The sequence below is a fragment of the Tenrec ecaudatus genome, chromosome 10 (genome assembly GCF_050624435.1).
Source record: "Tenrec ecaudatus isolate mTenEca1 chromosome 10, mTenEca1.hap1, whole genome shotgun sequence".
In the NCBI taxonomy this organism is placed as follows: domain Eukaryota; kingdom Metazoa; phylum Chordata; class Mammalia; order Afrosoricida; family Tenrecidae; genus Tenrec; species Tenrec ecaudatus.
The window spans coordinates 101,915,747-101,933,843 of record NC_134539.1 but is presented as its reverse complement, the minus strand read 5'-3'; the positions used below and the strand labels follow the sequence as shown (position 1 = coordinate 101,933,843).

General features: G+C 42.6%; 1 protein-coding gene across 4 annotated transcripts in view; it reads right to left on the bottom strand.

The window, feature by feature from the left end:
* Window positions 1–18,097, bottom strand: part of ARHGAP44 (Rho GTPase activating protein 44) — a 216,454-nt gene that overhangs the window by 55,465 nt on the left and 142,892 nt on the right. For all 4 annotated transcript variants that reach the window (XM_075561081.1, XM_075561083.1, XM_075561084.1 and 1 more), the window contains exon 7: window positions 4,875–4,992. In XM_075561081.1, coding sequence (XP_075417196.1) covers window positions 4,875–4,992 — 118 coding nt within the window. The remainder of the gene's footprint in view (window positions 1–4,874; window positions 4,993–18,097) is intronic.

The following is an 18,097-nucleotide window of genomic DNA, read 5'->3' as shown; positions in this document are numbered from 1 at the left end:
ATCATGACACTGTGAGGGGAAGTGGCCCATTAAGGAAGCCCAGACAGGAGAGGGAGAAAGACCACGGCAGATGTTCAGAGCAGCTGTTCATCAACGAATAAGGTAAGAGGGTCGGGAGAGAGCTTTAGCAACAGCAGAAGGGACTGCTCCTAAGAGGACCAGATCAGCATACAGAGATGAGGTGTGGTTCATTACCTGGATATAAAGGTTATGAAGTTCATAACTAGATGCCATAGGTTTGTAAAGCCAAAAGAAAAAGAAAGTATGTGGCCTTATCATTTGTTGTACAATCACTCTACTAGAAAGTCTACAAGGACTATATAAATGTGTGAAACACAGATCACCCAGGGAGAAGTCTGGGGATTTAAAAATAGCACCAGCTCACTTCAAGGAGAGGTAGCTTATTTAATAAATGGTATTGTATGGCATGATTGGCACCAAGTAAATGTCAAACATTAAAATGCATAAAACTGCAGGTGAAAACAAGCATGTCTGGAAATTGATTTTGGTAGCAAGTGTACAATTCTACTTGATGTGACTGAACTATAGAAAGATATGTGTATGAAATCCTAATTAACAATTAAAAAAAGAATTAAAGGCAACATGATTTTAGGCCTATGGTGGAGACTGATTTCAAATAAACCAAATGGCCACTTAAAACCTTTATTCATGTAAAGTGACTACAATGGGGTTTCAGCTAATTCACAGGAAAATGAAACAGAAAGATGATGGATTTTTTTCCACAAACTTTCTGAAGTTGCCTTGAACATAGTGGTTAACTATGAAAATCTTAATGAAAAATGTCAACATAGACCAAGTCAACAGACAAAGGAATGGCAATACAGCAGAAAGGGGGAAAGGTGCAACATTCTTTGGATACAGAGAGCTTATATAAGTAGATTCTTTAAAAAACCACAAGATAAAATAGGAATATGGGGCCAATTATACAAGCATGTAACAAATATAGAACTACTTGCTGCCATCAATATTCATGTAAATTAAAGTTTTAAAACCTAGAGACAGTTGCACCCCATCCCCCCAACAATTTGACAAGAACTGAAAAGATGGTAAAGATGAAGGGGGGTGTGCACTTTCATAAGCTGCTGGTGGGAATGTGAATTGCAATCACCTTTTTGGAGAAGCAAGCAGCTAACAATTATTAAAAGAAAAGAAATATAGCTTTTGATGCCAAAATATCACTTTTGGAAATCTAGTATATAGAAATTACTCATATATGTGATATATATGAAATAATAAAGGTATACATTTATCACATTTTTATATGACATGATACAGTAAAGCTGTATACATACTATATATGAGGGGGTACACCCCTAGAAATGGATTTTTTTTCAAAGCTATGTATTTAAACTTTTTTACAAAACACCTTATCACCTTCAAAGTACTCTCCATTACACTTAATCCAGTTGTCAAATTTGAGATTCCCTTCTTGGAAACATTTTTCACACTCATCTATTTGGATGGCTGACAGCACCTCCCTTGTCTTTTTCTTTACCTCTTCTGTGTCATCACATCACTGTCCCTTCGTGTCCCTCTGCATTCTTGGAAACAAAAATGTCGCATGGAGTGAGGTCAGGTGAGTCAGGTGCGTGGTGCAAGGGAGGAATGCTGCTTCTTGCCAAAACCCGGTGCACTGAGATACCTGCATGAGCAGGTGCTTTGTCATGGTGGCAAAACCAATCCCCCATCAGGCACAAATCGGACCTTTTTGTTGCACACTGTTATGCAATCTTTTCAGAACCTCTAAATAGAAAGCTTGTTTAACAGTCTGACCTGGTGGAACGAACTCCAAATGCACTACAAGTCAACATTTCCATCCACTTGGGAAGTTGATAGAAGTCCAGAATGAAGTTTGTCACCAATTGACATTTCATCTCTTTTGAAACAAGAACACCACTCGGACACTTGAGTTTTTCTCATAGTGCTGTCTCATAGTGCTCTGTTCAACCTCACCACACTTTCTGAGGCGTTTTCCCTGAGCAGGAAACAAAATTGCACAGCCACACGCTGTTCTATTAAATCAGCCATCAAAAAAGAACGAGGTTCAAGTGAAACTGCTTTCACAAAAAATTCACTGTGACCAGACAGGACCTTCCCAGGTGATGCCACCGGGTGCACTAACTCATAGCAAGTTGCTTGATGCTCACCTAGTGGGAAAAATGGGTACTATGAAAGCTATGCCCGGTGGAGCTTTTTTTGTTTTTTTGCGGGGGATACCCCCTTGAATGATAAGGTAACATTATATGATATGTATATGTGTTTCGGTGTATAATAGTATAAACAGTTTTTGGTGATGGTAAATAAAAAACTTAAATCAGTGGAATGTCCTTGATATGCAAATAGCCAAATAAATTGTGGATTATTTATATTCCTATTATGGAGTGTATTATTACCTTATTAATACATTTGAACTCTAGCAAGTGCACGCTTCATAAAGTTTAATAAACATTGTTGCAAAGGTGGTAGTCAACTTCTCTGGAAATAGGAGCTACCTGTCAGGGAAGGAGGATCTTTTCTTTGATATATTTTTTATTTTTTTACTAAAAAGGATGAGCATGTAGATTTTTTTATAATCCCTTGAAGAATTATTGTACATGGGAGCTTTAAGACGTTCATGCAAAAGTGGAATTAAAAGATAATGAAAATTTCCCACAAACCTTTTGAATGCTCCTTTGTACACAGATAATAAGAATGCAAAACAAATGTGTAAGCTAAATAAGACTGTCTAAGTCAATTTTCATTCTGATTTATATGGATATTCATATTCACCACCACATCTGGTCTTTTTAAAGGAATATATATATATGTGTATTTATATAAATATATGTGTGTATGTACTTAAATATATATGTGTATGTATGTATATATGTATGATCAACTGAAGACTAGAGATCCACGGTAGGTGAGTAGAGGATACCAAAGTAAACTCAGGAGGAGAGGAATTACAATTGACAGAGAGCTTCAGATCAAGATTTACCATTGACATAAAAGGTCAAATGACAAATCAGCTTTACTCAAGGTAAACCTTAGGTCTGACGTATATATCAGTCTTACTTTGCTTGGATTCACAGTATCATAGGCTGAGTGATACTGCATTCTTGAAAAATCTTTCAATGTTTCCAATTCAAGTGAGAAATTCTATCTGAATTTCACCTGCATGTAAGCTCAAAGCTAGCTCTACAGAGTGGTTGAGAAAGATTTAGCCAATGGGCAAGCTGACAAGACTAGTAACAACTATGAAGAACAGGGATATCTGGATGCAAAGTGTCCAAACCAGTTGCCCATGAGACAACACCGATTCATGAAGACGCCATGGGTGTCAGAGCATGACGGTGCTCCATAGAATTATCAATGGCTGATGGAGCGGGGCTGGGGGCAGGAGAACATCTCTAGGCCTTTCTCCTACGACACAGCTGGCTGTATTTGTACCACCAACCTTTGAGTTAGCCGTCAAGCACGATAATTGTTCCTACTTCCCAGGGGCTCTAGACTACAACGGTGTTACGTAATTACGACAAGCGGTACTTAGAATAGTGGTCTAAGAATGATATGTTTGTTCCTCGGTGCTACATGCTGGTTTGGTTTCCTGGGAAATCCAAGCCAAATGATGTATATTCGACCAGTCAGCAACATGAGATTTAGGGGCACTGACTCCTGTACAGTCAAGAACCCATGTGCAATTTTTTACGTGTTCCACCCTCCAAATTTAACCGATAGCCTACTGTTCGCCTTACCGATTCCAAACTGTTGAATAGCACACATTTTGTGTTATATAGATCACGGACTGCACATACATAGACGTGGCATTTTCAACAGAAGATAAAACAGTATTTTACAGAAAGGTCAGGGCTTGTGCATGTGCTGACATGACTGCAGTGGTGCTTCATCAGTTTCCTTTCCTTTAATGATTCTTTCACTGGATTCATTTAGCTTGAAATGGTGGGAACCTCGGTTGCAGGCTGCAGTCTGCAGCCCATTGCTAGCAATTGCACGTCATCTGGTAACGTCGTGACTTTTCTCTGCTTCTTGGTAGCACTTCGGCATCACTAGTGACACTGTACGGACCCTCAGGTGTCATTCAGCTTATGGTTCTACACCAAACACAAGAAAAACACACGCGTGTGCGAGATCACCTTCTACTGTGCTAATGTAGTTCACTGGGGAGACAAACTGATTATCATCATAATATTTTTAAATCCACCTGTAAAGGGACTTGCACAGCTCATGTTGTTCAAGAGTGGACTGCACAGAGTACCGATAGAAAGACATCATGGAAGGGCATGAGACATGTGGGAAGCGTATAAAGGAAGCACTCACAAGTACAATGGAGGGTAATCATTCTAAAACTGCACCATCAGCTATTAGAATGATGTGCTCCTGTCTTTAAAGGGAAAAAACAAACAAACAAACCAGAAATTTCCTTTGCTATGAATTTCTCCTCGGTTAGCCTTTCAAAGAAAAATGTTTTCCACAAGGCAAAGAACTGATAAGGTGTCTCAGGAAATACTAAAAGGTGTGCAGAAAGATAAACAATCTACTATCTACATTTTCCGTCATCCTAGGACGTCTAAAATTTACTTTGGGGATGCCGATGACTTACAAAACCATGGTCCAGACATCAGGGTAGTATTTCTTCTTCAGCTCCCATGTAGGAAAGTCAGCTATAAGCCACCTGCAACCACCTTGTCTAGGTCACCTCAGAGGCCAGTCCTCTGGGCTCTTTGAAACACCAGCAGGCAAGCCTGGAGACATCTGCCTCGACTAGATGCTCAGCAAGAAGGCTGTGGCAGCACGCCAGGGCACAAAATGGGAACCCCTGGGCTGCCCTCGTAGAGGAGAAAGAAAGCGGGTACCCTGCAAATCTCCACTCGGTTAGCAGCCTCCTCCATTTCTTCCCTGAGGGCATCAGCTTTGGCACCCGCAGGCTGCAAATTGCTGGACAAACCTGAAGACTTGGACGTCTGCTGCCACCTGATGGAAAATAGGAGAAAAGAGGGAGAGAGGTGTGAGACAGGTAGAGCCTTCAGAGTACCTGGGGATAATGAAGAAAAGATCTGGTTACAAGTATTATGCCGAAACCGCACATCTTTAGAGAGGACACAATATAAGAGTACTACGTGTTGATGTTGTTAGATGCTACCAAACGTGGCCCTGACTTCTGGGGCCCCATGTGCAAGGGAAGGGCATGCTGCCGGGCCTGTGCCCCCTCCAGGCCTAGGTGTGGATTGGAACACGATCCACTGGGACTGCAGGGGTTCATTTTCAAAGTCCACCATCAGGCTGTCTTTCCTACTCACAGCCTGGAAGCTGCACTGACAGCTAGCTGTTCAGCGTCCTAGCAACATGCACATCTCCAAGTTCAGATGCAGGGTGGCTGAAACCGGGTGCACTGTCGGGAATCAAAGCCCAGTCTTCCACACAGAACGTGAGACTTCTACTTGACTAAGGAAAAGGGAGCAAATGTTGAGGGTCTTCAGAACCTCCAATCAGGCTGGACGTGTGTTTTCCTGTTTGCCACCAAATTCCCTATGGTCTCCCTAAAACTGCAAACCAATGACAATTGCCATCAATTTCTTTTAGGCACAGCCTGTGGCATTCATGTGGAGTCCTGGACTGGTATAAAGTGATGTGGTTGGCTGATAACCAAAAGGTTGAAGGGTCAAGTCCACCCAAGGCACCTCAAAAGAGAGGCCTGGCACTTTCCTGCTGGGAAAGCCCAGGGAAGGAAGCTCTGCTCTGACTCTCATGCGGACCCCACACGGCAGGGTCTACTCAGCAGCAACTGGTTTCCTTGGTGGTTTATGCCATTCATTTACGTTCCCTGCCTATTCTGCGGACATTTTGAGTTTGGATCCTGCACCTATTTGGCTGAAGCAGATGATGCAGCCAGGAGGGCAAAGGCAAGCAGATAAAGAGTAAAATGAAAGTGACAGCACACTCTACACTGATGAGCACAAGACAACTTACTGTCTACACTGGTATCTCAGGGACATGTTCTCAGACATTCCCAATGTGTGTGGGAGACCACGGCCTTCCTGCTTGTGAGGAAGTCTCACCTTCTTACAGGGGCTGTGTCATTCCGGGAAGTGACCAAAAGGAAGATCTACAAAGAAAGTTCTAGTAACACCAGTTCCCGGCCAAGCAGACTAGAGATAAAAGGATACAAGTGGGAGTCATCTTTCTTAGGGTCTGGGAACAAAGGCTTAAAAGGGTGGAGTTAGGAAAAATAAATTAGATGGGCCCTTATGTTAACTTGATTAAGGAGCCCTAGTGATGTAGGGAGTTACTCACTGGGCGGCGAACCACGAAATCACCAGTTGAAACCCCATCATCCTCTCAGTGGGAGACAAATGAGGCTATACCTGCTCCCACAAAGATGCACAACCTTGTAATCGGTTCCCCCTTTCCACACCAATTACAAGGATCTGCCTATGCCCTCCTCCTGGGGGATGGACAACAGAAAACTGGGTGAAGGGAGATGTCGGGCAGTGTAAGACATGACAAAATAATAATTTATAAATTTTCAAGGGTTCATGAAGGAGAGAGGAGTGGGGAGGGAGGGGGAAAAACGAGTAGCTGATACCAAGGGCTCAAGCAGAAAGCAAATGTTTTGAGAATGATGATGGCAACAAATGTATAAATGTGCTTGACACAATGGATGGATGGATTGCGATAAGAGTTGTACGAGCCCCCAATAAAATGATTAAAATAAAATAAAAAAGGATGTACCACCTCAGAACCCCACAGAGGCAGTTCCACACTGTCCTATGGGGTCACTGTGAGCGGGAATACACTCAATTGCAGTACGTTTCGTTTTTGGAGCCCCCATGAGCATTGGTTTCCCGCTTTCGGTATAGATGCGACATAAATCTACTTGTGATGACCAAGAGCAGCTGGCGCGGGGGTTCAGTCTCAGACAGTCAAGCAGGAGAGGGAGGGGCTGGAGGGGCTGGAGTAGGGAGGGGGACACTGCCTTGTCCAGCTCAGGCAGAGGCTCTTCAGTTCCTCCTAGGCAGTGGGGTGACTGTGGGCTGCCAGATGCTACCAGGCTTCCACTCACTTGATGACGCTTCAGGATAAACTAGATACACACCTTGAAAACGGCACTCAAACAAGCCATGTTCGTCTCCTCGATCATCAGTGAGCTGCCACCCATGTGGAGGTAAAGAGTGATTGTTACCCTCCTTTTGAAAAGCAGGAGCCTAGTAGGGCAATGGGTTACTTGCTGGGCTGCTAATTTCAATGTCAGCAGTTCAAATCCACCAACTGCTTCAGGAGAGAATAATGAAGCTCTCTGCTCCATAAAGATTCCCAGTCTTGGAAATGTAAAAGGGCAGTGCTATCCTGTTCTACAGGGGAGCCGGGTCTTAAAGGCTTGAAGGTGAACAAGCGGCCATCTAGCTCAGAAGCAATAAAGCCCACATGGAAGAAGCACACCAGCCGGTGAGATCACGAGGTGCCAAAGGGACCAAGTATAAGGCATCATGCAAAAAAAAAAAAAGAATATATGTGTGTGTGTGTGTGTGTGTGTGTGTGTACCATAGTGAATGAAGGGGAAAGTGCAGAGTGGAGACCCGAGGCTCAAGTGTCGACCACTGGAGATCCCCTCATAGGGGGGTTTAGGAGAGGAGATGGGTCAGTCAGGGTGCGATGTAGTACAGATGAAGAACACAGCTTTCTCCCAGATCCTGGATGCTTCCTCCCCCCAACTACCATGATCCGAATTCTACCTTGCAGGACTGGATAGGGCAGAGGTTGTACACTGGTGCATATGGGGGCTGGAGGCACAGGGAATCCAGGGTGGACGATACCTTCAGGACCAGGGGTGTGAGGGGTGATGCTGGGAGAGTGGAGGGTGAGTGGGTTGGAAAGGGGGAACTGATTACAAGGATCCACATGTGACATCCTCCCAGGGAGATGGACGGCAGAGAAGGGGGGGAAGGGAGACTCCGGATAGGGCAAGATATGACAAAATAACAATCTGTGGATTATCAAGGGCTCATGAGGGAGGGGGGAGCTGGGAGGGAGGGAAAAAAAGAGGACCTGATGCAAAGGACTTAAGTGGAGAGCAAATGCTTTGAAAATGATTAGGGCAAAGAATGTACAGATGTGCTTTATACAATTGATGTATGTATATGTATGGACTGTGATAAGAGTTGTATGAGCCCCTAATAAAATGTAAAAAAACCCAAAAACAAACAAACAAAAGAATTCACTTGACATCAGTGGGTTTTAGGATTAAGAGGAAGAATCTAATCACAAGGTGTTTTCTCTACTCGTTGTTTTCTTTTCTGTTTCCTGAGGTGTCAATAAAAAGTGCAGGGCTCTATGATACCCCTCCCCCCACCCAAAAAAGCTGAAGTAAGGCGTTCTTGTCCTTAGCACAAAGTCGTGAAATAAAGGGCTCCTTGCTATGTAAAGAACGCCACCATGGGAAAGGTACTTTGAAAGATGGGCACATCACGGTGCCTTGATGCTCCACAAATGAACACACGCCCGAATTCCAAGCTAAGGATTCAGAGGAAAATAGAAAAGAGACATTCAATTCAATGGCATTTCAAAATCTAGGCTGAAGTAAGGGACAGGTAAAGATTAGTAAGTCTTGTTGAATACTTCTTCATTGAAAAGGCCCTCCACCTTACGTAAATATTTACTACCCCTCACGTTTAACTGTCGTCAGGCTAAACGTAAAGTGGCTTTATTTTCTTTTTGCCAATAAGAGATGCCATGGCTGTAACTTAGACCCCAGATAATACATAAACATATATCTTCACAGAAGACCAGAATGATGCTCCCATTCCCCACCTGACCGTACTAGCTGCAGGAAAACGACTAGCCACTAGAGTGTGTGTAGAGAAATTATAGTGCGTACATCCACTAAACGGAATTCTACTGATTTTTGGTCTTTAAAAGCCAAAGCAAACAGAATTCCAACTGATTTATACTCAAAGCATAAACAAGCCAAACAAAAGGATTTTCCAAGTTACTTCTTTCCTCTCCTCTTATTTCCAACTCCCCACAAGGTCCATTCTTTAGCCAATATCCTGGAACTTTAAAAACCTATGCCTTTTATGTTTGAAATATACAACTAATATAGTTTGATGTTATATAGTAATAATATGATTCCAAGAAATGTCTTCCTTATGGAACCAGGGTAAAAAATATCAGGGGAAACTTGGGGACAAATATGCACAGGTAATAGTTTGTTGGCAAAAATGACATCACTTATGAGTTTCGAGGTGTAGTAATCATCTCAGACACAATTCTACAAATAGACTCCATAGGTGGACTGCTCTGTCTGAGAAGACACAGGGATCTGGGACATCATCCAAAAAGTGCTTGAGCTTCAAAACTAGACAAGGTGGAAAGCTGCTTTCCTTCCACTCAAAAAGAAAGCACTTGTGTCCCCGCCATTTTCTGGAATGGTGGAAGGACGGCATGATCCATGCGCTAAGTGAAGAGGAGAGCGAGGCCTCAAAGAAGGGAGGGGAGACAGAGAGACCAGAAACAAAGGTATGGACTCTTAGGTAGCTGGAGAATGCTAAAGACGACAAGTGCAAGCTGAATCCAGGACAGCATAAAGTTCAGAGGAAATAGAACAGTCTGGAGCCCTTTATTGTGCCACCTACCCAGGCTTCTCAGCTCCTGTCACTGGGATTCCCTCAGCTCCTGTCACTGGAATTCCTCGCTTAAGAATTGAACTGGACCCTCCCAAGACATACGAGGGGAGCTGCAAAGAATGTGTAGAAAACGGGAATTAAAAGATAACAGAATTTTTCTACAAATGTCTTAAAGCCCCCTTGTGTGTTGGGTTCTGAACCCTGGTGCCTATGGATGCCACGTGATCTGATGCCACTGCCGCGCAGCTAAAGCAATGCGATGTGATCTGATTCCACAGTGCAATATACCGGTAGTCAGTCAATCGACATCATACAATTGTTGAGCTGATTGTACATCTAATCATACCTGAGCTATCAAAAGAGCAAGATGGGCGCCGAGCAACATGAAACACTGTGGAAGACAGAAGCCAGGGGATCCTACTGTGCCTGAGCCTCCGTACAAAGGAATCATGGCAGCCAAGAACCTACGTTGTGCATGATCTCCAGAACTGGGAAAAACAAAAAAGCCCCTACGTACAGTGACTGTCGCAGCAGCACAAGAGACCTCCTTTGGAGCTGCTATTTCCAATCCTGTTCTATTTTGTTGTCCAAAAGGGGGCTGCTATTTCTGCTTGACCTCCTAATTACTGGCTCAGAGGAGAACCCCTAACGCAAGTCCCATTAGTATGAAGTTTCATTACCTCAACCAATTAGAAGGTCAAGAAAATGGAAATAAATTTATTCCAAGTCTGGACCAGTAGCGTCCCTTCCATTTCACTTAGAAAAAGCAAGAGGGCTCGGGATGGGGAGACAGAAGCCCCAAGGGACTTGCAGTGACAATGAAGAAAACACACTTCAGACGAGGAAACCGGTGGGTGAGGAGCAGTAGCAGTGGGGGAGAAAATGACTTTTGATGTCAACCGAAACAAGTATGCCAGTCCCAGCGGTACTCAAACCTGCGCAACTTTGGAATCTCACGTTTTCACTTCTCGAATACCATGTGCTGCCCATTGTCCTCCAAGCAGCCTGTCTTCCTGACATGGGTTCACAAGCTTCTAAAACGGCAGTGGTGGCTTCGGGGAAGGCAGCTGAGCAGAAATAGAAGGTAGGCTAGACCCAAGGATGCACCTTGAAATGTAGCCCTGTCACAAAGAAGGACTGATGTTGGGAAGTAACGGGGCGCCTTTAACCACCGTGGAGATACTGCATGTTATGTGTCAACCTGACTAGGTTATGGCTCCTAGTGGTTTGGTCAAAGAGTAGTTTAATTGCTCTTCTAGAATGTAATATTACACCCCCCAAAAAAGAATTATTTCAATATAACAATCACATCTCATAAGATTTCGTACTATGATATTAATCAATCTGTTGACAAGGGGCTTTCCTTGGAGAATTCTCATCCTCTAGAGCAGTGGTTCTCAACCTTCCTCATGCTGTGACCCTTTCATACAGTTCCTCATGTGGTGGTGACGCCCCAACCATAAAATTATTTTTGTTGCTACTTCATAACTATAATTTTGCTACCGTTATGAATCGGGCAACCCCTGTAAAAGGGTCGTTCAGTCCCCAAAGGGGTCACGACCCACAGGTTGAGAACCGCTGCTCGAGAACTGAAGCAGAACTCTTTCTGTCCTCTGCATTCTTTCTTCCTGGCTTACAGATCTTGACGTGTAAGCCTACAGTATCCAGAATGTTGCCTGACATAACAGTTTGGACTTGCAAGCCTGGTGGAAGTATTAAGAGGAAATGTCTATTCCAGTAGGAACACAATGCTATCCTTTCCATGATTGAAGTGGTCCAATGTAATGAACCTGGCACCAGGTTGCTGGCTGGCTGCCTCAAAGTATGATTCCCTCTTGGGAACTCAGAGGTGGTCTTTGTCTCTGGCAGATTGGGCACTCAGCAGTGCCTTTGGTGGAGTTAGTTTTGTTCAGCAGAAATCTATGTCAATGGCCTCCATTATGACCGCCATGGCTACTTGGCTTATAAGTCTATTGGGAACTGACAAGAGTGGCTAAGGAAAGAGAATGACCAGTTGTCAAGGGCACCCTCTAGTGAGCCAAATATCTGCATTTCTTTGGCGCACTCAGGTTAAGTCTATCCACATACCTCCTTCTCATTCCTCCTTATCACCAATTTGCCAATCATGCTCCTTCCAAATCCCTGACTACCCAGCCAAACTATTGGCCACAATCCACAAATCCGTATACAATCACACATCCAGGGATTTCACTTTCAAGGGACCGTGAACAACCAAGTGCACTACTTGAACTTCTATTATTAGGAGACTATCCCATTACTCTCCATCAGGGAAGTCCAAGGAAGGGGTTGATACATTAAATAATGTATCTGTGATTAGTGAGTCCATATAAATAACCATAGGCGATCAACTTTATGTTCCTTGTGCCATCTCCCAACTTGAACTAGTCATGTCTATACATATTCTCTTGCACATATTAGAAACGCAAGTTTTTTTGGAGTGTAACACAACTCTTCCTGGGACAGACTTTCTAATTCACAAGCACTTAGAACTTCATTGCACTCATAGGCACAAGGGTGCCAGGGGTGGATGCTGGGTATATTCAACTCCGTCATCTTCTAAGGTAACTGCCTCAGGTGAAAACCAGGTTCAGTCCCAGGTTGTAAATTAGACAAAGACTCTTCAGGTACAACTAGGTTAACCACATCCAATAGAGATGGACAATGGCTTTCCTAGGGTAGTGGCTTAACAGAAAAGATGAAATAATCACTTCAGATGTCAGTAAGTGGGCTGGTTCTGTTGTCAGCAGTGATGCAATGGGAGTTAGGAGGTCGGTGTAATGTAATCAGTGGCACTGTAACCCAGCCTCTCTTACTGACAGTAACACTCTGGATTTGAATTTTGGCAATATCCAACTCTGATCAGGCCACAATGGCAACTTTGAGGTCTTTATGCAGTGCTTCAGTTGTGAGTCTGAAGCCATGAACTCATCTTTCTCTTTCACCGTCTGTCTCGCAGACACACGACCAACCAACCAGCTGTTCTGTATTCTTACTGTGACAAAAATATAGAAACCTAGCCAACATGAAATCAACTGGAGTATCATTTCTCACCCATACTTCATCTATTGGTGGTGATACGTTGCATCTCAACATGACCATCTCCTGCCACGGATCAATAAAGTTTCCTTTTCTACTGAAGACAGAGTTATCAGTACCTTTAAGATTAGTCACCAACGTATGTACAGATGTGTATGACACATGGATATATGTATAGATTGTGATAAGAGCTGTAAGAGCCCCACTAAAATAAGTTTTTTTAAACTAGTCAAACTTGAAAACTAATTTAGAAAACTCATTCTTGAGATTTTGTTTGTGTAGAACCACTTTCAGTACGAAATGTCTTAGACTGTATTCTCTAGAGAAGCAAAGCCAGGGAAGTGTGTGTGTTGAGAGACATAGAGAAAGAAATGCAATCCAAGCAAATGGCTCACAGAATTGTAAAGGGGAACAGGTCTCAAGTCAGTGGGACAAGCACAAGGCTGGAGGCTTGTTCGGTCTTACACATCTTCAGGGGCTGACAAACTCAAGATTGGTAGAAAATGTAGCAGACTGATGGTCAAACTCCAAAGAATTAGAGATATCAGATCACTAGCTAGATTCATGATCCAGGAGTACAAGGCAGAGTTTACCAGAATTTCCATATAAACTAGATGCAGGATAAACTCTAAAAGAAACTCGCCTTCAACATATTGGCTAGTCACATCAGATCATGTCATGGAAGGGATTATATCACATCAGAAAATGGGATTAATGACATCATTATATAACTGACAAATTATATCATTACATACTTGTCAAACCAAGACCTTTACAAACTGTCACATAATCTTAACTCTCTCTCTCTCTTTTTATGTCTTAACTGTCTTAATAGTGATATAAAATCCCATTGTGAAATGAATTTATTTTTAAAATGAGAATCGGTTTTTTTAGAAAACCTATAAGTATAGATGTCAAAAATGATTCAGGTAGAAGACAAAATGGTTATATAAGCAAATGTGATGAAGAAAGCTGATGGTGCCCGGCTATCAAAAGATGTAGTGTCTGGGGTCTTAAAGACTTGAAGGTAAACAAAAGCAGTCATCTAGCTCAAAAGCAACACAGCCCACATGAAGAAGCACACCAGCCTGTGTGATCATGAGGTGTTGATGGGATCAGGTAAGAGGCATCTAAGACCAAGAACAAAACCATACCTAATGTGAATAGGGGTGGGGTGGGCATGGAGTGGAGACCCAATGCCCATCTGTATACAATTGGACATCCCCTCACAGAGGGGTCATAGGAAAGAGATGAGCCAGTCAGGGTGCAGTATAACACCGATGAAACACACAACTTTCCTCTAGTTCTTTGGTGCTTCCTTCCCCCCATTATCTTGACCTCAATTCTGCCTTATAAATCGGATTAGACCAGAGCATGCACACTGCTACAGATAAGAGCTTGCAACACAGGGAATCCAGGATAAACCCCTCAGGGCCAACAATGAGAATAGAGATACCAGGAGGATTAGGGGAGGGTGGGGGGGAGAAAGGGGACATCGATCACAAGAATCAATCTATAACTGGGGCAGGAATAATGAAAAAAGTGGGTGAGGGGCAACGGAGGATGATGTAAGATATGAAAATAATCATCTATAACTTATCAAGGGTTGTGAGGAAGGGAGGGTGGGGGAAGGAGGGGGTAGAAATGGGAGCTGATATCAAGTGGGAAGAGAATGTTTTGAAAATGATGATGGTGGCATATGTGCAAATGTCCTTTACACACAGGATGAATGTATGGATTGTGATAAGAGATGTAAGAGCCCCCAATGAAAGTAAGAAAAATCATAATAATAATTCAGGTGGATTTAGGTTTGAGAGCACTAAATGATCTCATGAAACCTTGGTTTCTCAAATGTTCTAAGCTGTTTAACTCCTGGTGCTGGAGAACTACCCGAAACACTTTGATCCATACGCAGAATTATGCCTGATACATAGTTATGACATCGTTTTCTCTTTGAAAAGCACTTTACAAAGGCCATGACAAAGATCTCACTTTTTGCTTAATACAACCTTTACAGATCAAGCTACAAATGTTTTGTTTTGTTTTAGGTAAAGAAACTACTATCCTGGGAGACTAAAAGATTTGACCAAAGTTAGAGATCTATCTCTCTATGGACATACCCTTCTGACTCTTAGTGTAGAAATCTTTATTTTCTATCTCTCTGCCCAAACATATTCAGGTTTTTGTTGTTATTCAATTAAATTAGCAAGAGAAATGGATATTATTAAAAGATGATCTATGAGAAGCTTAAAGTAGAATCCACAGAGTTCCTTTGGTATTCAGGTGCATGAGCTTGCATTCTTTGTTATCACAGCCCAGTAAGTAACCATCCCTCCACCAGGGTTCCTCATGCTTGCATTCTTTCAACTTGCACATGTGCAGAGGCACAGCTAGTTTTTAAAAGAGGGCACGCATGAACACTCATAACATACGACAGCTGCAGTCAATGCCAACAAGTCTTCTGACACTTCCCTGATATCACAAGAATTTCTGATGGAATTTGGGAGAAGGCAGCAGGAAAAGGGGAAATCATCAGCAATTCCATTTTTCTCAGGTGGTTCTGGGTTCAGGGAAGAGCTACAGGAAATAGAGATCTACATCTTCTAAATGGAAAGGGAACACATAAAGATCAATTTCCTAGGTATTAATGTGCTGATACAAAATGGTATTGGCCATTTGAAATCAGAGAATCATGATCCACTATGCCAGGAATGATAACTCATCAAAAAGAGCATTCTCAGATCTATACTAAAGAACACTAGATTACATTCACAACACCAATCAGAAAGTCCAGTTGTTCAAACTTACACACCATCCACTAATACCAAAAAGGAGGAAATTGAACATTGAGCTAGTTAGTTTATGTGCCAACCTGGCTGATAAACACATGTGGGGTTAACTGAAGGGCAGAGAGATAAATAGCTCGGTGAGCCTTGCCTTTCTAGTTCTCGGGTCTCTTGCTTTATGATGGTGGCACCAGGATGCAGCTGCCTTAACCAGTTTCCTGCTTCAGCTTGCAAGTCTGACTTCCTGCAAGACATCCCCAAGGAGAAGCCACATGGACCTATGCCGATGCAGTCCTGGGTGCTGGAGCAGCTGTGTGGAGAGCCCTGCCAGCACTGAGATGTTTACACATTCACTGACTCAATTCGGCTTTCCTACTGCAGTTGGCATAATTGCATGTGTTTTGTGAGATGGAGGAAGACATTGTGGACTGGTGTTAGACAAATGGGTCAATGCTGGATTTGTGGGCTTGGGCAGCACTGGGTTGAGATGTTTTCTTTCTTTCTTTCTTTTTTGTGAAAGAGTAAAAGACAGCAATGGTAAATACTATTAAATATGTAATTCTGAAATAGCAGTATTAACAATAATGTACAAGTGGATACATAGCTAGATATATGAGCTAAAAGGGGTGGGAATGGGTACATTTATATGCATATATATTCATACATATACACACTCATATTTATACATGTTGCAAATATGGCCAAATGTCATGAAAACAACTCAGCCATAACCAAACAGCTCCATAACCAAGAGAGATCCTCGACTTGAGGCTAGAGAACCATGGTGTCAAGGGACATCTAGGTCAACTGGCAGAACATTGTCCATAAAGAATGTTCTACATCCTATGTTGGTGACTAGTAACTGGGAGGAAAAAAAGAACAAGTTTAAAATTAATAAAAAGGTCAGATTTACTATGCTGATGGAATCCCCTTCTTTTTTTTAAAATTTATTTTATTTTATTATTTTTTTTAATGATCTTTTTTTTTACATTTTATTAGGGGCTCATACAACTCTTATCATAATCCATACATATATATACATCAATTGTATAAAGCACATCTGTACATTCTTTGCCCTAATCATTTTCAAAGCATTTGCTCCCCACTTAAGCCCTTTGCATCAGGTCCTCTTTTTTCCCCCTCCCTCCCTCATGAGCCCTTGATAATTTATAGATTGTTATTTTGTCATATCTTGCCCTATCCGGAGTCTCCCTTTCCCGCCTTCTCTGCCATCCGTCTCCCAGGGAGGAGGTCACATGTGGATCCTTGTAATCAGTTCCCCCTTTCCAACCCACTCACCCTCTACTCCCCCAGTATCGTCCCTCACACCCCTGGTCCTGAAGGCATCATCCACCCCAGACTCCCCGTGACTCCAGCTCCCACATGCAGCAGTGCACAACCTCTGCCCCATCCAGTCCCGCAAGGTAGAATTCGGATCATGGTAGTTGGGGGTAGGAAGCATCCAGGATCTGGGAGAAAGCTGTGTTCTTCATCGGTACTACATCGCACCCTGACTGACCCATCTCCTCTCCTAAACCCCTCTATGAGGGGATCTCCAGTGGCCAACAAATGGGCTTTGGGTCTCCACTCTGCACTTTCCCCTTAATTCACTATGGTGTCTGTATATACATATACATATATATATATTATTGCACTCCCTCAATGCATGAATACTTTCTTTTATTAAATTGGCACTCTACGATGCTCACCCTCCCGAACACAACTGCTGAAGCCAAAGCGGGTAAACAAGTAAATGTGGTGAAGAAAGCTGATGGTGCCCGGCCATCAAAAGAGATAGTGTCTGGGGTCTTAAAGGCTTGAAGGTGAACAAGCGGCCATCTAGCTCAGAAGCAAATACGCCCACATGGAAGAACACACCAGCCTGTGCGATCACGAGGTGCCAAAGGGACCAGGTATAAGAGATGTTTTCTTGATGCACACTTAACCTTTATATAAAACTCTCCCTTATACATGAATTTCTGTGGATTTGTTTCTCTAAAGTACCCAGACTAATACACACATTTTACCAACTGAACTCTAAAATTGATTACACAAACTGTGAAGGCGCACTCATCATTACTGCTGATTGAAATGACGAAGCTGTAAACAAAGATGGATTGGCAGCTGGAACACATGACTTCGGTCATATGAGAGAAACGAAATCATATGAAAAAAAACATGCAACATCAACGACATTCATGGAAAACCGTTTTAAACAACATGAATCTCACCTATCTAAGTAGACCCTGCTAGATGTCTAAATCTGTAAAAAGAGAAATTTCAACATCATCAGCCAGAACAAAGGTTGGGACGAGCTGAAGAATATCTCACCAACTGCCCATAAGCAAGTTAAAGTTGAAGTTCAAGGAAATTAAAACAAGTCCACATGAGTCAAAATAGTATCTTAAGTATGTTACACCTGATTTTAGAGCCCGTGTCAAGAACGGATTTGAATTATGATCATCTGTAACTGATGACAGACAAGTGGTGGCATGGCACCAAAGACGTCATAGATGAAGAAATCAGAAGATCCCTTAAAGGGTAGAAAATAGAAAAAAGACGAAGATATCGGAAGAAACTCTGAAACTAGCTCTTGGATGTAGAGTAGTAAAA